This window comes from Pteropus medius, unplaced genomic scaffold, assembly GCF_902729225.1.
Source record: "Pteropus medius unplaced genomic scaffold, Ma_sr-lr_union100, whole genome shotgun sequence".
Taxonomy (NCBI): Eukaryota; Metazoa; Chordata; class Mammalia; order Chiroptera; family Pteropodidae; genus Pteropus; species Pteropus medius.
Genome location: NW_024351543.1, coordinates 484,190 through 509,235, shown reverse-complemented (window position 1 = coordinate 509,235; position 25,046 = coordinate 484,190). Strand labels below are relative to the sequence as shown.

General features: G+C 34.8%; 1 protein-coding gene and 2 pseudogenes across 3 annotated transcripts; 2 read left to right on the top strand and 1 right to left on the bottom strand.

Annotated features, from left to right (window-relative positions):
* The first annotated feature begins 48 nt into the window (after positions 1 to 48).
* NAA50 (N-alpha-acetyltransferase 50, NatE catalytic subunit) lies at positions 49 to 24,179 on the top strand. 3 transcript variants are annotated; one of them, XM_039843043.1, is made up of 5 exons: positions 49 to 367; positions 18,604 to 18,737; positions 19,168 to 19,287; positions 19,677 to 19,743; positions 21,186 to 24,179. In XM_039843043.1, the coding sequence occupies exons 1-5, from the start codon at positions 360 to 362 to the stop codon at positions 21,361 to 21,363; spliced, it is 507 nt and encodes a 168-aa protein (XP_039698977.1). In that variant the 5' UTR covers positions 49 to 359; the 3' UTR covers positions 21,364 to 24,179. The 3 variants fall into 3 exon arrangements, with proteins under 3 accessions (XP_039698977.1, XP_039698976.1, XP_039698978.1); XM_039843042.1 differs by having other exon boundaries at positions 50 to 367; positions 18,601 to 18,737; XM_039843044.1 differs by lacking the exon at positions 49 to 367 and adding an exon at positions 725 to 743 and having other exon boundaries at positions 18,601 to 18,737.
* LOC120586639 (acyl-CoA-binding protein-like) lies at positions 11,327 to 11,770 on the bottom strand (annotated as a pseudogene).
* On the top strand, positions 12,903 to 13,024 carry LOC120586927 (uncharacterized; annotated as a pseudogene).
* Positions 24,180 to 25,046: the final 867 nt, after the last annotated feature.

The window sequence follows — 25,046 nt, the reverse complement described above, 5'->3', positions numbered from 1 at the left end:
GCCAGCAATGCGGCTGCGCGCGAGGCGGCCGACGCGCCGGCGCGCAGAGGGGGCGGGGTGAAAGGTCACAGTGCGGCGGCGGGTCTGGCTGGCGGTGGCGGGCAGGAGCGAAGTGCCCCGTGTGCACGTGTGCAGAAGCGGCGGCACCAGTGCGGCGGCGGGAGAGACTCCCGCCCCCTCCGGAGACGCAGGGCCGCGCTCCACTCTCGTGGCCTCCGTCACCCGCTCAGCTCCCTGCCCTAGGTGGGGAGGCCGGCTTGTGAGGTTGAGTGGCCCGAGCTCAGGTCGCTGAGAGCTCAGGGCGGCGACGACAACGGCGTTGATATCGGTGGTAACAACGGCCTCAGCAGGCAGGGAAGATGAAAGGGTGAGGAAGGGCAGCCGGACAGGGCCCGCCCGTCAGGGGAGAGGGGTTGAGGAGGAGGGGAGAGACTGGGCGAAGACCTAGCGGTGGGAGATTCTGAGCTTCTCAGATCACGAAGGGGGCGGAGGCTCGGCTCGGGCGGTTGGCGGGATGAAGGGCTAACAGAGGCAAGACACCCGGAACCCAGGATTTCGGCCCGGAGGACGAGTGTGTGTTGAGTGGAGACTAGCAGCGGAGTGGGGCAACAGGGAAAAGCTCCGTGTGAGGCGCCTGGGGTCTCCTACCCGGGAACGAAGGGCTGAGACACCTCTGACCCGCCACTTCAAGTGGAGTGATTTGGTTGTCCTCCACAAATCAAGGCTGTACACTGGGAACCTTGGTATTTATCACCTTTCAGTTGTATTCACATTTGCGAGTCGCGCAGAACCTTCTGGAGGGAGACGAAATTGGAATAAAGAGCAGGGAGATGAGTATTAAGAGCTAGTGACTCAACTGGATTTGGGTTGGGTCAGAGCGAGTGGAGGAGGGGGGAAGAGCGTGATCAGTGTAGACTTGGGGTGCCAAAATGTTTAAGGAAGTATTGTTGATCAGTAGGTGGAGCTGTTGCTCCAGTAGTTTAGTATTGCCCCATACTGTGAGGGGGTCCTTAATTGCTACGAAGCTTTCTTCAGGTTATTGGCAATTAGTATTTTTTTTTTAGTTGCCCTCATGAATAAAATTAGGGATTATTTTGGTTCGACTGTTTCCACTTGGATAAGTGTCACCTTACTATAAAATTACATACTTTTAAAATATTGATTACATAGCACAGCGTTTTAAAATATCTCCTAAATTGGCTGTTTGGGAACTTGCCTCTACCCTCCTTAGAGGAAGAAATGGAATCTTATCAATGCTAACAGCTTTCTGAGGTGACTGCGCTTTTCTTTTATAGCAAGTCAGTTAAAGAATTGTAACTAAGTTTTGAGATAGTGAAGCCTTTCAAACTATTCGATGACCCTTTTGAGGATAAAGTGAAAGTCTTTGAAGTAATTTCATACTGCCTAACACAGAGTCTAAATATTATCTCGGTGTGTTTATGTGTTTGAGGTCGCAGAAGAGGTACAAAGTTTAATTTGACCTTAGCTCTGTCATGTGATCCCTTCTTCTCATTTAGCTTTAAATACTGGAAATTCATTTTAATATTGAATCTTATGTCTTGTAATTAAAGTTTCGAAATCAGGAAGAAACTTTTCACAGTACCTGCGTTATTTCACATCAGATATCTAAAGAGTTAGAATCAGGATACCACCTGAGGGGTATGAGAAGTATTTGCTGCGCTTGAATCATGACCTAGGAAGTTTGGCTGTTTTGTATATGACCAAATATAATTTAGCAGAATTTTTCTTTTCCTTTTCCTTGACTATGGGTGCTACCTCTTACTCATTTTTGTATTCTCTTGAGCATTCAATCTTTACTTGTCTTGTTCTGTTAAAGTAATAAAAATGAAAGTGGAGAGTTCCAGTGTTGAGACTGTGCACGGATTTATAAAGGAAGGCCTCAGAGAAATTATCATGTGTTTAAATCCAAAATCTTTGGTTTAGCCTAGTCTCACTTTCTATTGTTACCTAACTTGGCAATAGAAATGGAGTCTCACATGGTGATATTATTCAAAATCTACCTTCAGTTAATATGCTCATGAGGCAGTTATCTTTTTATTTTAAATGATTATTTATGTGTAACAACCTGATGGAGGCAAATACTCAGAAATAAGTGAAATTTAATGGAACTGGCCAAATTTAGAAGATATTTGTTATTATTGAATCTATTTCATGCAGAATTCCCAACTAAATCAAATCTATTTAAATATTTTACATTGTTGCTTATTTTGCTTATCATCTAAAACTTTAAAGTTACTATTTTACCTGGCTTTTCTTCATATTTTCGCTTTTTATTGTTAGTAGCAGTAAGACATTCCATTGTATTGACATGTATTTGCTTTTCCGTCATAGTAGATAAGTATGCAGTTCTTAATTACTGCATGTATTTATATGCGTGGTGTAGAAATTTGAGATATATTATGTTACTTCCTTGGTACTGAGGTTGCTTGTTTTTATGAACCAGGAACATTGTAGGTCAGATTTGTGGGTCATAAGCTGAATATTTTTATCTGTTGTTCCTCTCTAGGGAAGGTGACATATTCAAGCAAAAAGGTATGCCATACACAGCAATCACTGAGAATGGCAATGTAATTAGTCAATATAATGGAAAGTAAAACTGAATCCATTTATTCTTTATTTATACTAACGTGGTATAGTAAAAATTAGATCTAAAAAAAATGTCTAACAGGATGTGAATACATGTGCACAAAATAAAGATGAGAAAGTAGACATTGAAAATACAACTGGTATATAAAACATTGTAGTCTCGTAATTGAAATGTTAAACTGTAAGATTCTGTAGTCAGGAACGAATGTGTTGAAGAACTCAGAATAATGGTTACTTTTGACAGCTTATAGGCTGGTAAGGGCGCGCAAGGGAGTTTTTTAAGTGCTATTAATATTCCGTATCTTTACCTTGAGTGTTCAATATGTAGCAGTATAGATATGTAAAAAATGAGCTGTAAACAAGATTTGTGCTCTTTACCCTATATATCTTACACTTCAATAAAACAGGGTTTTTAAAAGGTTTTATTGCTGGTTTTGTTAGAAAAACAAACAATAAAAGCCACCAAAGCCAAAACAATTCAGGAACATTTGTAAACCTGCCATTCATACTTCTTGCTTTTATGAAGCCAATAATTTGTAAGATGTTGATTGAGATGTTGGATTTTAACAAATACTTTGTAATGACTCTAACTTGCTATGTTCAGATGAATTCATTTATAACCTACCTGTACCACAATTAAAAATATATATGTACTGTCCCCACTAATGTAAAGGAGAAATAAAAGGAAACTATAATATATTTCAGTGTAAATGATCAGGCACAACTATATCTTAAATCATAAGATCAGATGTTTGCATCTTTCTGTAAATAGAATCATTGTATAATTTAGAAAGCATATCTGCTGCCAGTATGGATGTATGTATATATTGATGGCTAATGCTGTGTTGCCATCAGTGTTGTGATTTCCCACAATTGTGGACAACTGTTGTTAAGGTTCTGAACAAAACAAAGAATAATCAAAATTTTCTGGATTGGAAAATATTTTTAATGGCATCCATGTAAAGCATTTTCTTTTAAAGCCAGTGCTTTTGCTAGACCAAACTAACATCTATATTATTTCATTTTGCTACGGTATCTTGACTTGTTGGAAATCCTTTTGACTCCAGATTTTCTCTTCTAGGTATTAACTGGTTTCCACCTTTTTGCCATCTGAAAAGATACACCTTCTCAATTATTTAAATGGTTATCCTTTTTTTTTTTTTTGGCATGGTCTATAAAAACCATTAGAATACCAGTAGTGACCAATAGAAACTTCCTTTCCATCAAAGAAATGAGAATTGTATAGATGATAGTGTAATAAGAATAAAATTATGTAATTGCATTATCATGAAACACTGCTTTCTCTTGACCTGTTCTCTTCCATCATCATTTATATTCATTCAGTGCGTAAATTATTGACAAAATGTTAGTCCTGTCCAATAAATTATTGACTAGTTACAGTTGAACTGTTGAAATGTGGTTAGTGATAACCGAGGAACTGAATTTAAAATTTTAATTAAAAATTAAAAACTGATACTCAAAGTTGGTAGTCGAATGATTTTTAAGTATATTTAGAACAACTTGGATATGTAGATCTACTGTAAATTTTATGAAATATAAATGTAGATCAAATATTCCCAATGAAGATTAATATTTGGATCGAGATGTGCTGTAAATATAATACCACTGGATTTTAAGACTTGGTATGAAAAAAGATTTAAGAAAAACAGTCATTATTTTTATTTTGATTACATGTAGAAATGGTTTCACCTGTCTTTTTGGTTTGTTAATGGAGATACTAGAAAATTAGAAATTACATTTGTGACTCAAAGTATATTTTTATTGGACAATGCTGTGCTAGACCCCAAAAAAACAAATTTGTGTGAAACATAATCTCTTCCCTTAGGATTTAGTTCCCAGATGGTAAATGTTTCAACTGGGGCTAATAGAAGGTGTGTGGCTCTTTATCCCTATGTGGTGAAAGATTCTGAGGCCACTCCTAGTTTTGTTTTATTTATTTGTTATTATTAAGTTGGCTTGACTTGCTTTTATACTTAAGTGTTATTCAGTGTCAGTGTTACACAGAAAGCTGATTTAAAGAATAATGCTTGGTTAGGGATGCTACAACAGTAGGATAGGATAATTTGTTTTGGATAGTCTTAGAAGGAATCTTACGGATATATAGCTTGGATCCAAACAATAGAAGGAAGTAAAATATGTATCTTTATAATTTCACATTTTTTTTGGATACCGTTGAAAAGTTCTCCTTACTATATTTACAGGATTTATTGGGAAACATTTTTTTTCCAGCTTTATGGATATAATTGATATATAACACTGTAAGTTCCTGGTTTTAGATTAAAATATGGTAATCCTTGTCTGCTGTGGATAAGGAAGGGATAATTGGAAGTATTTGCCTTTCTTGATCTAGTGCAATCTGTATGTTGCCTCTGTCATTGCTGAAGCTATTCTTAAGAGAGGAAAAAAAACTCTTCCAAGTCCAGAGGCTTCTCACCTCTCAGTCCTCGATAGTGCTGTAGTGGTGAATGTTTGTTTGTGAAACTACTGAACACATCCTAAATTATTTCTTTCACATAATTCCTAGAAGTGATTTTTTTTTTTTTTTTGGATCTGAAGGTACTGGCATTTTTAAAGCTCTGATATTTGCTGCCAAGTTGACTCCAGAAAGATAGTAGTAATTTATACTACCAGGAGTGTATGAGAGTGCCCTTCTCCAAGAGCTGATGGAGAAGAGTAGGAGCACTTGGAAAAACCTTAAGGAAATGGAGGAAGACATTGTGGCTGCCATTTCAGCCATGGGTGGTATAAATTATCTTTGTCTGGGATAAGTGGCATAAATCAAGCATTTGTAAAATGATAAAAATAACTAGTTTCTTTACAGGTTGGTTTTGAAGACACATTCACATATAGCCTTAATGCTAGTTTTACTTTGCTGATTAGGCAATAAATGGTACTACTTTTTTTTTTTTTTTAATGAAGGTAGTCATTTCCCACTTGGTACTGGCCTTTTTAACAACAAAAAAAACCTGTGTGACTTACCTGTTACTTGTATAACTTAACCAGTTTTTAATTTGAATATCGATTGCATTTTTACTTCACATTACAAAGCAAAGATAATGTTCACTAAAAAATGGACTGAGACATTAAAATTAGTAAATATTGTCAGAATGATGTCAGTTGAGGAACCGGATCATTTGAAAGAAAATTTTTACAGGTGGAGCTTGTTAAGCTATGATAAGCAAGGAAAATATCTTGTACTTAGGAGCATTTTAAACATTTCTCTTTTCAGAAACCTAAAGTATATTTTTCCCCCCTCTAGTCCTTATAGTTTATTATTTAGAGCATCATTTATCTTCATAAAGGAGACTTGCTATAAGGCAAAAAGAATTGAACTAAAAGCAACCACTTTTTTATAGTCCAGTGTGCCACTAATGATAGTTAGCAGTAGGGTCAATAAGTTTCTTGACCTGGGCCTTGATTTCTTTTTCTTTAAAGAGAATACTGTTATCCTGAACAAGAACAACTAAGTATTCTAATTTATTTGCAAGTTCTAGTCTGTTGATAGAACCTATCTTATTGGTATGTAATCTGTCGATAGCTTTGATAAGTTCTCAGACTGCAAAATAAAAGTGATATTGTTGATTATTAATATCTACCGTGACTACTGTGGCATATATGTCACATGTTTGCTACCTCTGGTCTCTGTCAGCTCTAACTAATGATCTAGTGATACCAAGAAGCAGAACTTTGGAATCATATTTGAATTGTTCTGTTTTAAGCCGCTTTCTTCATTTTGCTCTTGTGTCTGTCTGCTTTTTGAGAATTGTTCTCCTCTCATTCTTCCCCTTCATGGCACTTTTACTTTTTTTTATAGCTACCTAATACATATCCTGTTAAGTGCCTGCTATACTGCCAGGCAGTAAATCTCATTTAAAACTCAAAATTGCATTAAGATGGTATCTATTGTCTACTAATGTATCTGTAGGTATAGTATATATATTCTACTAATGAAAAAAAAAAATCATACAGAGGTGAGCCAAAAGGAAAAGAGAGTTTGATGGGATTCTGAGATTTTTGAGTAGTTTTATATGGCCACAAAACAGTGGGAGAGGAAAGTACGGTTAGGCCAGTGGCCACAGCTAAGTGATGAGGGCTTTACATGCAGTGCTATTTGAATTTCATTTGGTAGGTTATTTGTAGCTATTGATAGTTTTTAATCGGAGAATTGATCAGATTTGTATTTCAGAAAGATTATTCTGACTCCATTGTGTTGTTCCCTTGGCTCTGGTCTTATTCCCCTTCATTAGGCTGTAGATTTTGGATTGAAATGGCTTAAACCACATTGCTAAAAAGCTACAGGAACAGGTTATGAAGATGTTTGGAAACAGAATTAACAGATTGAAGTGAGACATTAGAGTACATCTAAAACTAAATTTCTGTATTGGATGAATGAAGGGACTATTTATAAAGATGGAAATGAGATGGTCTCATTTCCTGTAGAGGATGAATTGTTTTCGATGTCTTGAATTTGAGATTCCTGTAGAGATAACCATTAAGCAGTTGGAAATAAATATGTGCTTAGATTCAGAGATTTGGAAGTAAAAACATCAACATTTAGGTGGTAGTAAGGGGAAAACCAGAGCTGGGAAGGAACTCTCCTAATAGAACTATGGATTGCCATGAAAATTTTTTCAAAGAATAATTTTATTATTTTTAGGTTATAACCTTGAGTCATTTGTGTCCCATGTGTATGTTTAGCACTTCTAGCACCAACCAAATGATTGCTAAAAGTTTTATACATCTGATACTTGCAGTCACACAGCATAGAGAGCTGATCCACCCACCACCACTTTTTTGATGCCTGCTAACCCTCTGAAACACTGACTCTCAACCAGGAGCACACCTCCTACCCCACCTCAGAAAACTGGTAGTGTCTGGAGACATTTTTGCTTGTCATGATGGGGTGGCATGGGTACTGGCATCTAGTGGGTAGAGGCTAGAGATGCTGCTAAACATCCTACAATGCTCTGGAAAGCCCCTCACAACAAAAAATTATCCAGCCCAAAATATCAGTAGCACCAAAATTGAGAAACTGCTATAAAATCTAGATGAGATCAGAGAGCACCCATCAGTTATATTAAGGGCCTAAGAAGTAAAGATGGTTCCTTTAGGGAAGTCATATGGTGTTGCTGATCATCTTGCACCATAATGGAAATTTATAGACATAGGCAGATTAAACACTCTGCACAAGAAGTGACTAAGCAATTAAAACTTGTGCCAAGGTACACTTGATACTTATCTAAAGTATAAACAGTTAGGCTTTAAGCTTTCTCTGTACTTCATTTTTTTCTTTTTGCTGTATGACTTAAGGCAGAGTTTGTAGAGAAAGATCTACTTTTGTGTAGTCATATCTCCATCTTGTGGTCTTGTAGAATATTGCCACTAAATTTTGTTTTTACATTTGTGGGCATAATTGACATTGCCTTCAATAGCTAAAAACATTTCACGTATTTCTCTGATATTTCTGTGCTAAATACTTAACATGTGTTATCTTATTTTCTCACACTGTTTTTTTTATAAGCCAAGGGTAAACGTTTCCTACTGCCATATTCCAATCTCAAAGATTATATATTTGACTAAGTAACAGACTAATCTTGTGGTGCTGACGCAGATGGTTAATGGATTCTATAAAATAGGAGGCAAGTAGCTGTTTTCCAGATCTAAGGACTTGGTACACATTTCTGTGGGCACTTTTGCTGTATCAGTCTGTTTTGGATCCTTAGTCTAAAGGCTTGAGTATTAAAATGCATCAGGGTTTGTATTTAATATGAAAAAAAAAAATGTCACATCAATTTACTTCAACTAAGAGAATGATTTAGTGTCTTTAATAACTACTATCTTCAGTTTTTTATAGTTAGGCTTATAAACTCTAGTATCAGGAAGCTGGAATGAAGCAGATAAGGTTAAATGAGCAAAACAAGAGAAGTATATGCTTTTTGTAAAATCTTAAGATTTAAATTTTAGCAACCAACTTAATTTTTTAAAAAAACTGTTGAGTCAAATAGATGTGATCACATGGCTGATTTAACTTTTAGGCCGGGAATTTGGGGTTTATCTACAAAGTAGAGGTGTTAAATTCATAAATTAAGATAGTGTACATTGTTAAATTATATTGAAATCTTTTCTGAAGTAAGTAAACAGTGCAGTGATTAACAATTCAGGTTACGAGTCAGGCCAGTTTGAATTTGGGACACAGCTCCATACTACGTATGCCACACACATCAAAGCTATAGTATAGCATACTGTACTGCTCGCACAAGGGAAATGATTAACATTTATGTGAAATCCACTCTAATCATATAGCATATTTTTTTCCAGTGACCTATTCCATTTCTCAATGCCCATCTTTAACCTCTATTTCTCTCACATTTAGAAATTTACACACATGCAGTGCGAAGTGTATTAGTTTAGGTGGGTATTAAATTTGTATGGTTAATATAATAAGCTTAATTACAAAAGTGAAGATTCCAAGGTAGAATGTGGGAATCTGAATTTTTAACTGGATGGGGATTCCATTGTATAGCCGAGTTTGGGATCCATTCTGAGATTTTGCAACACTCCAAATTTTTTCCCTGCTCTTGAAAATTGTTTCTCAGACATCTTTGTGGGTTTCTGTACTTTACTCCTAAAATTATAAATCTGTTTTTAGATGTTCTTCTCACTATGGACATTCTTGGGTATACATTATGCATTTTTTAATATTGCAGGAAACAACTCTCAAAAAGTGATGTATTAAAAAGGGAATTCTTTATGAGTTAAATTAATGTAAAAAGTCTAGGTGCAGCCCCTCTACTCTTCATCTACTTAACACCAACATTGCTTCCAATGATAATAGGTGGCGTTTAAACTACATGTATAATTTTTTAATGATCATTCTTACAGAAAAACTGATAGTAGTTTTAATGGGGGGGGGGGAAAGGACATGGCAAAGACTGTGACAGTCTATCCTGAGACTGCTGAATTTAGAAGGAGAGGTCTGTGCCAGAATAGAAGGCTCATTTCTCATCCAGCTCTCATTCACCTTCTCTTCTACAAACCGAGGGCTTGGTACAGCTGGAAATTGAGAAGTTGTGATTTCTTCAGTGTTTGAAGTTTGTTCCTGCTTTTATTTGTTCTTTCAAATAGTAAATTGTGAATGAGGCATCCAGTGTTTTCTACGATGAGTTTTAGTATTAGAAATAGCATCTTTGTTCTTTCCTAGGCCAAGTTGCTATAAAAGTTAACATAACTACAAAATACTGCAGCTTATAGTGCCTTACATGAGTAAGATTTGTTTTAGGCTTTGTTATGGAAATTTTCAAACACATACAAAAGTAAAGAAAATAATTCAATGAGCCCTCATGCATCCAATTCCAGTAAGTACAGTTCCATGTTATTTCATCTTTGCCTGACCCGTATGTTTCTATTTTCCCTTTATGCTGGAGTACTTCAAAGGAAATCCTTGACATACAGACATACCTGGTTTTATTGTTGTTTGCAGATAATGCATCTTTACAAATTGAAGGCTTATGGCAACCTTGCATTGAGCAAGTCTATCAGCACCATTTTTTCCAACAGCATTTGCTGACTTCATATCTCTGTCACATTTTGGTATTCTTGCAGTATTTCAAACTTTTTTCATTTATTGTTTCTTATGGTGATCAGTGATCTTTGATTACTGATAGTGATCTTTGATGTTACTATTGTTTTTTGGGGATGCCATGAACCATGCCCATATGAGACGGCGAACTTTTAATGTGTTCTAACTACTTCACCAACTGGCCAGTCTCCTACCTCTCTTCCTCTTCTCAGGCCTCCCTATTTCTTGAGACACAACAATATTGAAAATAGTACAGTTAATAGCCCTACAGTGGCTTCTAAGTGTTCAAGTGGAAGGAAGAGTCACTTGCCTTTTACTCTAAATAAAAAGCTAGAAATGATTAAACTTAGTGAAGAAAGCATATCTAAAACCAAGTTAGGACAAAAGCTAGGCCTCTTGCACTAAACAGTTAGCCATGTTGTGAATGCAAAGAAAAAGTTGTAGAAGGAAATTAAAAGCGCTACTCCAGTGAACACGTGAATGATAAGAAAGTAAAGTAGCCTTATGGATGATATGGAGAAAGTTTTAGTGGTCTGGATAGAAAATCAAATAAGCTATGATATTCTCTTAAGCCAAAGCCTAACCTAGAGCAAGGCTCTAACCATCTTCCAATTGTATAAGGGCAGAGAGAGATGAGGAAGCTGCGGAAGGAAAGTTTGAAGCTAGCAGAGAGGCCTCAGGAAAGAAGCCATAACATGGAAGTGTAAGGTGAAGCAGCAAATTTTCCAGATCTAGCTAAGATAATTAATGAAGGTGGCTACACTATATACAACAGATAGTAAAAGTCTTTTTAAATTAAAGTATGTACTTTAAGACACAATGTGTTGCGCACTTAATAGACTACAAGTGAACACAACTTGTATTTGCACTGGGAAACCAAAATAATTGTATGTCTCGCTTTATTGTGATATTTGCTTTATTATGGTGATCTGGAACTGAACACACAATATCTCTGAGGTATGTATTATCTCATTTTGTAGATACTTTTTTATGAGTCTAACATAGAAGGACTTTTTTCAGTACAATACAGTTTTACTTAGTATCTTATGATCTGATACCTAGTCTCTGGTTTTTCTCGTTTTATAAATGTCTTTTTTTTTTTTTTAAGTAACAAATGTACTTTTATTTATAGATAAAAACTAGTCAGCAAGGTCTGTAACCATTTCAGTCCCTAATCTGTTTGAGCTGTACCCTGGACATCGCTGAGGAAGAGGGTTAACTGGTTATTTTCATTACATCCGTGATATTAGAAAAACAAGGCATGATACCAGTTTATATGAAATGCGTGGCTAGCAGCCTAATCCAGTCCCTATATTCCATATTTTTTCTTTAGTTCTTCTACTTGGTTGATATAAGCTTTCATGGCATCTTCCTTGGAAGTCCATTTTAGCTCATTCCAGGCATCCCACTTGGCCTTGCCTTTGAAGTGCAGCATCCCAGGCCGTTCTGTATTTATGTCGCTTGTTTGTAGTGGCTGTAGATGAACAGCATCTCATCATCTGTTGGCTTGGTCTTGAAGTGCTTAACCTCATCAGCAGCTTTGTCAGAATTGGCCAGAGACATGCTGGCAGGGTTGGGTGTAAGGATTCCTGGGAGCCCTTGGAGGTGGCGATGAGCAGGAAGCAGTGTATAAATGTCTTTTTAAAACATGTTTGTTCAAATTAGAATCCAAAAGGGTCCGCAAACTGCTATTGGCTGAAATATCTCATGGTCTCTTAACCTGACAGTTCTTCCTCCTTTTTTAAAAAACAAACTTACCTTAGAATAGTTTTAAATTTAGTTTTACAATAGTTAGTTAGTTATAGTTTTAGATTTACATTTGTGAAGATGGTACAGAGAGTTCCCAGTTTTCCTGATTAGTAACAGTTTATGTTAGTATGGTACACAGTTAAGAAAATGAAAAGACAAGCCACAATAGTTAAAATTCTATATATATATGGTAAAGGACTAATATCTAGAATGTATAAAGAACTCTTACAAATCAATAAGATAAGCAGTCCAATTTTAAAATTGGAATTCTTTTTTTATGAATTAATGTGAAAATTCGAGGTTTACTCCCAGGTTTAGACCACGGACAAAAGATTTAAATAGATATTTCACCAAATAAAATGTACAAATGGCTAATAACCATATAGAAAGATTCTCAGCATCATTTGTCACTAGAGAAATGAAAATCCAATAAGATTATGACTTCACACCACTAGAATGGCAATAAACAGCCAATAAGAAGTGTTGCCAAGGATGTGTAGAAACTGGAACCTTAATATGTTACTGGTGAGAATGTAAATGGTGCAGATGCTTTCAAAAACAGTTTAGCAATGTGTTAGTTTTCTATTACTGCTGTAACAAATCACTACAAACTTAGGGGCTTAAAACAACACAAATCTATTACCTTAATTCTTAAAGAGTCCAAAACGGGCTAAAAGTGAGGTGAGGTGTTGGTAGGTATAGTGATTTTAAATAGTATTCTCCTAAAATTTTATGTCTACCCAGAACCTCCGTATGTGATCTTTGGAAATAGGGTCTTTGCAGGTATAATTAAGATGAAGTCATACTCAATTAGGGTGAGCCCCTAACTCTTAATGATTAGTCTCTTTATAAGAAGAGGAGAGCACACACACAGAAGACTACATGAAGATGAAGGCAGACAAATTTCTGCTCTGTGAAAAACACTATTAAGAAAATGAAAAATGTAGTCTACGGCCATGCCACCCTGAACAAGCTTGATCATCCCATCTGATCTCAGAAGCTAAGCAGGGTTGGGCCTGGTTAGTACTTGGATAGGAGACCACCTAGAAAGACCAGGTACTGTAGGCGAAAAAAATTTTAAAAATAAGGGCTTGTAAACTAACAAGGTCCTTGGAATCTGTGAGGTTAACAAAGGGTTGTCTCGCCTAAAAAAAAAAAAAAAAAAAAAAAAGAAAAATGAAAAATGCCACAGATGGAGAAATCATTTGCAGCATGTATAGCTTACAAAGGACATGTACCCATAAAACACTTTAAACTCAGTAAGAAAACCCAGTATTTTAAAACAGATAAAAGATTTCAACAGCTCCTTTACCAGGTATATGGATGGCAAAGAAATAACCTGAAAAGATGCTCAAAATTGTGTTATTTAGGGACATGCAGTTTAAAACCACAGTGAAATGTCACAACACACCTATTAAAATAGCACACATTTTAAAAGTCAACACTGCCAAATACTGGTTTAGATGCAGAACAACCGGAACTATCATACACTTAACACATGACTCAGCATTCCCTCTCCTAGGTAACTCAAGAGAAATGAAAATGTATGTTCACACGAGAACTTGTACAGAAATGTTTGTAGCAACTTTACTCCTAAGCTTCAAAAACTAGAAACAACCCAAATGCCTTTCAACAAAAGGATAAACTATGGTACATCCATATAATGGCGTACTGCTCAGCAATAACAGAATGAACTGTTGATATAACAGTGAGGTGAATTCCAAAGGCATTATGCTGAATGAAAGAAGCCAAGCAAATGGCTATGTGTTTTGTGGTTCCATTTATGTGACATTCTTGAAAAGGCAAAACTGGAGAACAAAACCGTGGTTGCCTGGGAGTGATGGTAGAGTTGAACTACAAAGAGTCATGAGGTAGATTTTTGGAATGATAGAAGCATTCTGTTTCTTGGTAATCGTGGTGGCTGCATGGTAATATATGTTTGTCAGGACTCAGAACTATACACCAAAATAGTGAATTTAATTTTATGTAAACTTTAAAAATTGTTTTAACAAAGTATGAAAATTGATCCCCCCAATATGGCTGGAAAATAAAGGAACAGCTAACAGTTGGTATACACATTGCTGATGGACTTGAATAGACTACATCAGTAATTAACATTAAATCTGAACAGACTAAATACTCCAAATGTCAGATTAAAGGAATAAGACTTAAGTACATGCTATTTACAAAAGACACACTATAAATATAAGGACACAAAGTTTAAAAAGTAAAAGGATGGCAAAATACACATTGTGGAACATTGATTAGAATAAAGTGGGATTTCTATATCGATGAACAAAGTAGGCTTTGAGACAAGGACTATTACAGCAAAAAGACGTTTCAAAAGGATCCACCAACTCATAACAGTCCCAAATGTGTATGCTCTTATTACTTGAAAATACATGAAGCAAACATTGACAATAAAGAGCAAGAGGGAACACTTACAAACTTTCTTTGAGGCCAACATAATCCTTATTTATAAGAAAGCCTATCAGGAAAACTACAAGGAAAGAAAAACAGGTGTGTCAGAGAATTAATTTTTTGAGGTATCATTTGACCAGACTTAAAGAGGTTAAGAGTAAACTGCAGCCAAGGATGGAGAGGCCATCAAGTGAGATAGGGAAAGCTGCAGGCGAAACATTTCAGGGGAAAGGTCAGAAATCTAGTTTTGGATATGTTTAACTTGAGTTGTTTACTAGAGATGCTTTAGAGTTTAGGAGTGACCTCTAGGCTAGAGACAGATTTGGAACTTGGCAGCATTAAAGCCATAAGGCTATGAGATTGAGGTCACCAGGATAAGTGTAGATAGAGCAACCAAGTGTTGATGTGCAAGACCTTCAGAAAATTGTCTTTCCTCTTCAACCCCAGCTTCCACATTCACTCAAAGCACACTTTGTTTAACCATATTACATTCCCTATAGTTTTGAGAATACATCATTACTATTTTGTTCAAGTTCTACCTTAGAATGCATTTCTTGCTGTCCCACAGAACAAACTCCTAGTCATCCTTAACCTTTCCCGGGATCACCTACGTTCTAGTATTATTTTATACTTTATATGCATATGCTATTACTTGTACATTGTATTTTGTGTATCTGTATTTTTTACTAGGTGTAAACTTTGCATTTTAGGTATTAGCACAGGGACGTTCAAATATTGAAACAACTTTGATGTTAATAAGAATTGTAGAAAATTTTAGCTTCATAAATGGAATTCTTTAAAGCTCTATTTAATTTTCTAATGGAGACTGAAATTTTTAACTTAATTTAGAAATTCTTTTAACTTTAAAAGCTTTCTGGTTGTTTACAGTCTAGTAACGTTCTCATATTCTTGACATTTCTGCATAGCTCTCTGCCTTTGAGAGCTATGCTAAATTATATTTACAAGTTGTTGATATTACTCTGATATATTTAGAATGTCCACATCTTAAAATAATTTAGAGCTAAGTGATCAGGATTACAGAAGTATTCCATTTCAACCAGACATATCATATTCATGAGAGTTAAATTGTATTTGAAGTTGAATTTTGCTGACAGTTACATTTAATAGACATTTTGAAATTCTATTTGTAGCATATTCTAACAGTCTATTAATAATCAAATTTGATTAATTCTTTAAAACAGCTATGACACAATATTTATAGTTTCCCAATTCTGTTTTAAAATATATTTGTCCATAGAAAACTATCGAAATACTATATACATCAAACTTATTTCTGGTGATATTCTTACAGGTACTTTTCATTTCATAAGTCATTTCTATGGTGATAGACTTTTTTTAATCAAGCCATGTATTTTTTTTTAATTAGGGAAAGATGAAGCTGCTTAATCCCTAATGATTCAGTATGGTGTTCTATATTTAGACTTGTTCTGCCCACCACCCTAATGGAAACTTTATTAGTAATTAACTTTTATTAGATTCAGTCTAGCACACGGCACTCTAAACACCTTTTCTTCTGTGTGAAGTCAAAAAATATCTGGTTATTATCCTTTTAAAAATTACACTTGAAGCCTAGTTATTACCTAGAAATCATTCTTAAAAATTTTTTTAATTCATGTTCTTTAACTTATAATTTACAAGCCTGACTTCCTATGTTGTTAAGTATTCTTTAATGTTGTTTACTGTTAGACTTCTTAAAGTAATTTTTCAATCACTCTTTTAAGTGCAAGGAGTAATTTTAAGTGGAATGCTGTAAATATAATCAAAATATATTTAGATTATAACTATATTATAGTTAAAGGAAATTACTGCACTCAATTTGTGGTGCTATACTGCAATGAAGAGTAACATTATACTAAGTTAAATAAGCCAGACAGAAAAGGACAAATACTGCATGGTATCACTTATATGTGGAATTTGAAGGGAAAAAAAAGTCATACTCAGAAATAGAGTAGAAAAGTGGTTGCCAGGGTTGTGGAAATAGGGAGAAATTGGTGAAGGCGTACAAATTTTAAGCTATGAGACATATAAGATCTGAGATTCTAATGTATAACATGGTGACTGTGGTTAACTCTATTTAATTGAAATTTGCTAAGAGAGAACTTAAGTGTTTTCGCCAAAAAATAAAAAATATGTGAGGTGATGGATATGTTAACTAAATGGTAGGAATTCTTTAAAAAAAATAATAGACATTTTAGGTAAGATGTGATTTCTGTATTTTAAGGAATCCTGTATTTTACAGCATAACAGTGTCTGCCAATAAAAATCCTGTGAGTGGTACCTGTTGGGTAAGTGAGCCCAGTAGATTTTAATCAACAAAGTTTGGGGTGAAATTTCATTTTCTTGGCCATAAAGATGAGAAAGTTAGGGTGTGATTTAATAAAGAGGGAGTTCTGTGAATGAGATGTAACCTAGTTAAGGAAGACATAAATCTCATGAAGGGAATCCATTTTAGTTGTCAGATACTTGGGAGAAAGCTATATTTACTCATGGCTAGAAATTGGAAAATATAACATAAAACCTTTTTTAATAAGATTTTTGTGTCTTAAAAATCAGCTCAGATTTTAAGATGACATTGAAGATATGCAAGGATGGTCACAATTAAATAGAAAACAACATAAAAATAATTGAGGCAGGAAGGCTAATGTTCCAAATGAGCAAATGGTCTGTAATCAGGTTTTTTTGTTTCTTTGTTTAAAGAATTGTAATACATTCTGTTGTTTTCTGATTACCTAAATTTTAACATTTAGAAAATATTGTTTTTTAAATTACCTACAGTTTTGACCATATCTTATGGAATACACTTTCAAACATTTTTTGTATGTTTTAACAAAAGTTGAGTCATAGTTTTTATATGCATATATAGTTGGAATATACTTTCCACTCTACAGAACAATATGTCGGCACCATTTTCCTATGCTAATATAATTTGTATCATGCTTTATTTAACCAGTCCTCTATTGGTGGGCACTCAACTTTTTCTTTTTTTATTTTGCCATCATAAAAGAGTGATGATTAACATTCTTGTTTAGTCATTTCTCCAACAGAGTTTTCAAAACCCATGTGCCCTTTTGAGAATGACTAATTATGGTGTATTGTTTGTATTTCCCCGCTATTGACCAATGCCATTGTGTTCTAGAACTAGCAATGAATGAGTAGGACCTACATCATTTTCTATGTGCTTGGTTGGCATCAGATTATTTTATTTTTAAACTCATTCTTATTTTGATTTTTAAATGTTTTTATCACCCACTGCCAAGATTTTTAAGAAGGCAAATAATGTATATAAGCAACTTTACTGATGGTAGTGCTAGTAGTAGGAGAAAAAATTGTAGATGCTACTCAGGTTTGTCTTGTCGCATTTTATCAGCCTTTAACTTATGGTAGTGAAATCGAGCTGTTAAAAACTCCTCTTGTTGACAGCTCTATAGGCAAGACAACCTTGTTACTATAAATCTGAGACTTTAGCTTTAATCCCTTTTCCCTTGGGACCAGTGTTTTGATTACATTTGTTTTCTTAGAAATGCTGCTGTTGCATTTTTGGTAAGTGGTTTTCAAACTGGGGTATTTTGTAGGGTTGTTTGTTTGTTTTTAAAATATGGATTCTCTTCTTCCATTTCCAGAGATTGTGCTTCTGAAGTTGTGGGGTGGGGTCCAGGAATCTAGACTTTGGCTACCACCCCATGTGACTTTATTGATGGTTACTGGCTCCAGTAGAATGTGCATAATTTTCTAGAGTAGGATTACTTGGACAAAGGAGATGTACTTTTTAGGCTTTTTGGTACATAGTGCTAGATTGTCCTCAAGAGATATTTTATCTTTTGACATTCCAGGCAGCATAGTATCAGAATCCCATTCACTACCACCTTGCCAATATTAAGTATCATCAGTCTTTTTGGTCAGTAATAGATGTCTTAAAGTTTTTTGAAACTGTAAACTACAGGGAAAAATATGGCATTTATATAGCATATTATCTAGCCTTTTTTGTAATTGTTTATTTGTCTATAAAAGTATACATATGTATAAAGTTACAAGAGTCAATCTGGATGGAATGGCTGGCAGAATCTGTTTATCTTCATAGGAGTATAATGTCACTGGGAAAGGGTTGAATTTATCATGTAAAAAAGACTTTACTAGTCTTAATATGTTAGTCTCAACAAGTGTAGCTAATTATATTTTATTGAGTACATTTTGGTTTGTTCCAGTAGCCGGATCGAGCTGGGAGATGTGACACCACACAATATTAAACAGCTGAAGAGATTAAACCAGGTCATCTTTCCAGTCAGCTACAATGACAAGTTCTACAAGGATGTGCTGGAGGTTGGCGAGCTAGCAAAACTTGGTATAATACGGTTTTTTCCTCCCTTCATTTTGTAATTCATGTTCTTGACCCCTAGTTTTTACTATTAGAACTGAAAGAGTTAACCAATTTAATCTCCTTATTTTACAAGTGAAGAAATGGGAGTGATCCAAGTTCTGAGAAAAATCTCAGAAATCAAAATAAAATATTTGAATTTTACAAAGAAATGCTAAATATCTTTTATTTATTGTTTGCCTCTGTGTTTTCACATATTTGGCTTTACTTTAGAGGATTTAGAGGAGGCTTAAATACCTGAAAAAGGCATAGGAGGTTTTTGAGGTTGTTGATATTCAGAATAACTGATAATGTTTAATGTTGATAGCAACAGTTTAATTCTTACAGGGTGAAAAAGATTCAGTAAAATGTGTTATTCTGTCTGTTGAACTTTATATCTTTATGTTTTCCATGGCAGCCTATTTCAATGATATTGCAGTAGGTGCGGTATGCTGTAGGGTGGATCATTCACAGAATCAGAAGAGACTTTACATCATGACACTAGGATGTCTGGCACCGTACCGAAGGCTAGGAATAGGTAAAATTATTTGCGTTTTCTTATTTCTTCAAAGAAGCATAAGCACATTGTTATTGTTCCTGACCCAGTAAGTCATCCATTTCTTTTAGGAATACTAGGAAATGGTTAATGAATTATATGAGGTGAAAAGTAATTATTTATTAACATAGTTCATTTGGAAGTCCTATATAGATCTATTACTTATATCTCTTGCTTTTTCTGTTTTCCTTCTACCTGAAAGGGCTAAAGATTGCTTTTCTGATAGCAATTTTAAACATAGTAGGTAGTGTAGAGAGAACATAATTTTGGAAAATCAAGATGTCTAGTGTTTACCTTATAAATTTTATTAGGACTCAGCTGGATGTGTAAAGATTGATTTTTATGAGATTACTTATTTGTTTTGTTAATAGGAACTAAAATGTTAAATCATGTCTTAAACATCTGTGAAAAAGATGGCACTTTTGACAACATCTATCTGTAAGTAAAATGATGTTATTATTTAATAAAGAGTTTAATAAATTGGCAGTAGAAATTTTTACTAGAAATTTTAAATTCTGGTCACTTATTTCATTGTCATTTGGAAACACCATGGAAGGTAGTAGTTATGTTGTTTTATTGTTTTGTTTTAAAAATAGATAAGGAACTTGAGATAAAACATTCTTGTTTTGCTTTATTACGTTACGCCAAGAGTCATGAGAATAAAACCAAGATTAAAACTCAATTCTTACATTTAAGAATTAATCCATTAATATTACTTTTTTCATGCCATCTGTTTGCACTCTGCAATTTGTTCAAGTCTCTCAATGATGTGCTCATTAGTAGTAGAATTTAATAATCAAAATTAGAGAATACCTGGCCGATACTGTACTTAGAGCTTAAGAGAGCTCAGATTAAGAACCAAGAATAATATCACAACTATGGATTGTTTATTATACAGATATTAAGATTCTCATTTTCACTTTGACAGGAGGATACATTAAGTTATATAATTGTATTTTGAGGAGTAATTGAGAAAGCTCAAATTATTTCTTTCCAACTGTACCATTAAAAATTTTTTTTTTTAATTTATGGTGTCATTTGTTAACAAAATCCAGTAAGTTTCAGCTGTGCATTTTAACAGTAAGCCACATGTATATTTACACTGTGTGTTTACCTCTCATAGTTAGATTTCTTTCTGTCACCACATGTTTGACCCCCTTTATCCCATCTACCTTCCTCCTCCCCTCTCCCCTCTAGTAACCACTGGTCTATTGTCCATGTCCGTGAATCTCTGTTTGTCCTGTTCATTTGTTGCTTTTAGGTTTATATCCCACATATAAGTGATATCACGTGATTTTCAACTTTTTCTGTGGGCTTATTTAGCTTAGTATGATTATCTCGAGGTCCATCCATGTTGTTGCAAATGGCAGTATTTCATCTCTTCTTATGGCTGGGTAATATTCCATTGAAAATATACCATGTTCTTGTATCAGTCAGAAAGGATATATTCAGGCATTTGAAACTCTGATTTTTAATTTTTTTAATCATTTTTTTCTGCATGTGTTAATATGGTCTTTGAATCATCCCCATAGTTATTTATCCATTTTTAATTACAGGAATCTTTTCTCTCTCAATAAAAAATGTTACAGTAGCCAAGGTACTTTGCCTTTTGTTGATTATGTAAGAGTAAACACTATTTTTTGAGTCTCCTCATCTCAGCTAGCTGTCTTGCAAATGTAAGATCTAGGTTAAAAGTATGAATCTGTTATCAAAAGGTTTTCTGAAATGAATACCTAACCTTTATTGATTACTAGTAATTGTAAAGAGAATCTAACTAATGTCTGCAGTATTCCAGCTCCAACCAATTTGAATTTATATGGAGAACACATAAAAGCTGATGAAATTTTATTGTTATTTACTTTGATACACTTCTATCATAGGCATGTCCAGATCAGCAATGAGTCGGCAATTGACTTCTACAGAAAGTTTGGCTTTGAGATTATTGAGACAAAGAAGAACTACTATAAGAGGATAGAGCCAGCAGATGCTCATGTGCTGCAGAAAAATCTCAAAGTCCCTTCTGGCCAGAACGCGGATGTGCACAAGACAGACAACTGAACAGATTACAAATGAACTTTCTTGCACTTGCTTGTCGCCAAATAAAAGAGAGGCCCATTGATTTTTTTCCCCCTTTCTTTTAAAGCTTTCCTCCCTCCATGTTCTTGTTTTTCCTCCTTTTCTTCCCTTTTCTCTAAAAGTTTTAATACTTTCAAGGACTTTTAAAATTAATCATGTTTGGATTGTTTTAGTTCTTTTATTTTTGTGAGGTGGTTTCATTGTAGGAAGAAGGTATAGATCAACTTAATTTACAGTTAAGATGTATGGTCCCCAAAACTTGAGTGTCAATTTCATTTTTTTTTTAAAGATTTTTTTTCATATCCTGCTTTCACATTGAAGGGCAGAGCCTACAAAAGACAAAAAGCAGCAGCAGCAATATTCTTGTTCGCTAATCGTAGACAAGTTTAATGTGCTTATGGTACTTTGGTTTTTTTTTAAGACTGTTTGTGGGATACTAATCCCTGACATTGCCTTCACTCCACCTTTTGTCCTTCTGAGTACTGTCTCAGGAGTTGGACCATTGTTATCCTTATCAGAAATACTAAGCCTTTTTTTTTTTTTTTAAGCAGTTATTTCTCCTTCCTTGCTGGTGACTGAGGGTGGGTGGGACAGTTTGGGTAGGTAGTGTTAGACTTTGGTCTCAGTATTTGAGTTAAACTGCTTTTTGCTAATGAGTGGACTGGTTGTTAGCAGGTTTATTTTTCCTGCTGTTGATTGTTATTAGTGGCATTAACTTTTAGAGTGTGGGCTGGTGAGATTAATTTTTTTTAATATCCCAGCTAGAGATATGGCCTTTAACTGACCTAAAGAGGTTTGTTGTGACTTACTTTTTTTTCTCCTGACTTTTTTCTTCAGTAATTCCACAATAGTTAGTATAACTTTAAAAATGGAATTGTTGTCCTTATAGGTCAATACCCCTAAAGAAACCTGAAGCAGGTGTTGTCTTTTGAACATATTAAAACATACATAAAAGGAAGCTTAGATGGACTTGTGGCGCAATAAATGCATTTAATGTCAGCTAATGCAGTCTGTTAAAAGTGAAGCCACTGAGCATTTGATTATAGGAAAGAATATCTAGACAGTATTTTTGAGAATAACGTAGCTGTGCTATTGCTTATCTGTTGGAGAACATCCCAGATTTGCTTACATTCTGTGCCTATGATATTGAGTTTAAGAATTTGGGGGAGGGAAAATTGTTAAACATTGCTTCTGTTCTTGGAAAAGTAAAAGTCTAGAAGTGTTAATAATGCAAATGTCACTGTGACCTCCCCTACTGACAGGACTGGTTTATGCCAGATCATTTTCTGGCACATAAGGAGTGGCTTTGACGGGTTGATAACTCTTTGTAAAATAGGAGACATCTGAAATTTTCTTGTTTTCCTCCATAGTCCCATCACCAATATTTAAAATTTCTAGATTGCTATTATTGGTGGTCCAATAGTGTTCTCATTAGACTTTAAAACAATGCACAGAGCTTGAAGATTCTATCGTTTGACTTTAAGAGGAAGGTTGATTTATAATATTTATCCTCTTATGTAAATTCTGGTATAAAAGTTTCATCTCTCCAAATACGTTAAATGACAAAATTATTTTACACAATGTTTATGCACATTTTATAATCTTAAGTTCTTATTTGAGAATGTGAAAGTACAAAGTACAAAAGAAGTCTTAACCGAGTGCCAAGAATAATACAAAAAAGGAAGATAGTTCATGAATGAGTTTATAGGGTTTTAATCTTAAGATAGTAAAAATGTAGAAAGACCATGCTGGTTTTTTGGGTATCAGTTTCTTCAGCAGTCTAAATCTAAGCGTAGAAGAAAAGTTTAGCATTAAGCACCTTTACCTTCATGGATTACCTTCAGCTTGCTCTTGCCAAGAGAAGAGTGTTTGAGTTACAGAAGGCGTAATTAGTTTGAAGAATTCAGCCTTTTTGTAAACTTCCAGATATCAAAATACATTTTGATATGTAAATGAGTTTTCTGAGATGACACTGCCTCTATTTCTATAACCATTTCACCTGGACTATCTAATCAGTCCTATGAATGTATCCCTAAATGTGGTTATTGAAAAACCGAATAGCTGCCTCATGACAATTAAGTACATGTTATTTAAGGAGGAAAAAATATTAAATTTTGAATTGAGTGTGTAGGCTCCTTATCATTATAGTGTTTCTTTTTCCACACTAGTCAGTGACTTTAACCTAAATTATAAATGTTTGTAAACGGTCAGTTGTCCTACATCAAACTTGTATTAAATAATTCCATCCACTTGAGGAGGATTTAGAAGAGGTAGAAGCTGGGCACTAGTTCATATGCCTGTGAGTCAGTAAAGACTGAAATAATGTCCCATGTTGAGTTGGTTATTTTGAAATAGGATAAAAATTATCATTGAGGTAAAACAATTCTGTTAACTGGAAGATCATAGGATGTATCCATATTTTTCAAGACAGATGGTTTTACTGTGGAGTGAATAGGTAAAAATTATACTCTGGTAATTGCATTTAGGTTCTAAAGGAAAGAATCTGCAGAGAAATCTATGCAATATATAATTTGTCCAGATTAGTTTTTATTTGGAGAAAGAAATTCTGAAATATCCCCAAAGCAGTTTACTCATCAATTGAAAGTCCTCCAAAAACAGAACTATTGGGAAACCGTGATATGTGGGGTGGAAAAGAAAAGCTCCCTCATTTTTTTGGAGGGAATAACTTTAAAAATACTTAAATGGCTAAGTTTACTTGGTGCAGTTAAGAATTAAACTTGTTGATTTTAACATTGCTGTTACATCTGAAATAAACTTATGTGATGTTCTGGTAGTAATCTGTAAAGTGTGGTAAATCTCAAAACCCTACATTGCATTGAATTCTGAGATCAACAGCTATATGTAGTCATTGTTTGCTATTGCCGGTTTTATTTTCAAAATACTTTTACATATCTTTAAGAACTAAGTTAAAAGTAAAGTAGGCTAAGTGTAATCATAGCCTCCTAATTTAGACCTTTTGGAACTTGATAGAAACACTTCTTAATATCTGCAGTTCAGTCCTCATGAGAGAAAAAATAAATCCAAGGAGCTATTTTACTGCTGCTATATTTTGAATGTAATTATTAAAAACACCTGACACTTTAGGCTTTGATCTCAGTGGTGTGCATTGACTACAAAGTAACATATATTCAATTTTTTGTTGTTAGTGTGGAAGGAGTTTACTAGTAGAGTGAGTTGGGAAATCTTCAGAAGTGACATAACAATTCCACTGTACCCACTGGTCACAGACCACTGTAAAGTGTGGTTCAGTGTGACAGGGGAATACACGACGATATTAATCCTGGGAGGTGGGGGTCAATGGACCTGGCTCCATGTTAATGCTTGGAAAAAACATTGGGCTTTGTTGACAACCAAGGCAGGTAATTGGAAAGGTGGTGTCTTTACTCTCTAAAGGGCTTAGTTTCATAAATGAGGCGTAGAATGTATTGCACTTTATCATTTTTCACAATGTAAGAGAAATCGTTCCAAAAATTTCTGCTCTTACGGTTAGGTTTTTGGGTGGAGGTAAACACCAATCTGCCTCCCAGATTGGTGCTTTTGTAGCTGGGTGATTTGAACATTCCTGGAAATTAGATACTACAGTGAGTTGGAGTAGTGAGCCTATGAGAATTTTTCAGGGAATAAATCATGGCAGAGGGTCCTGA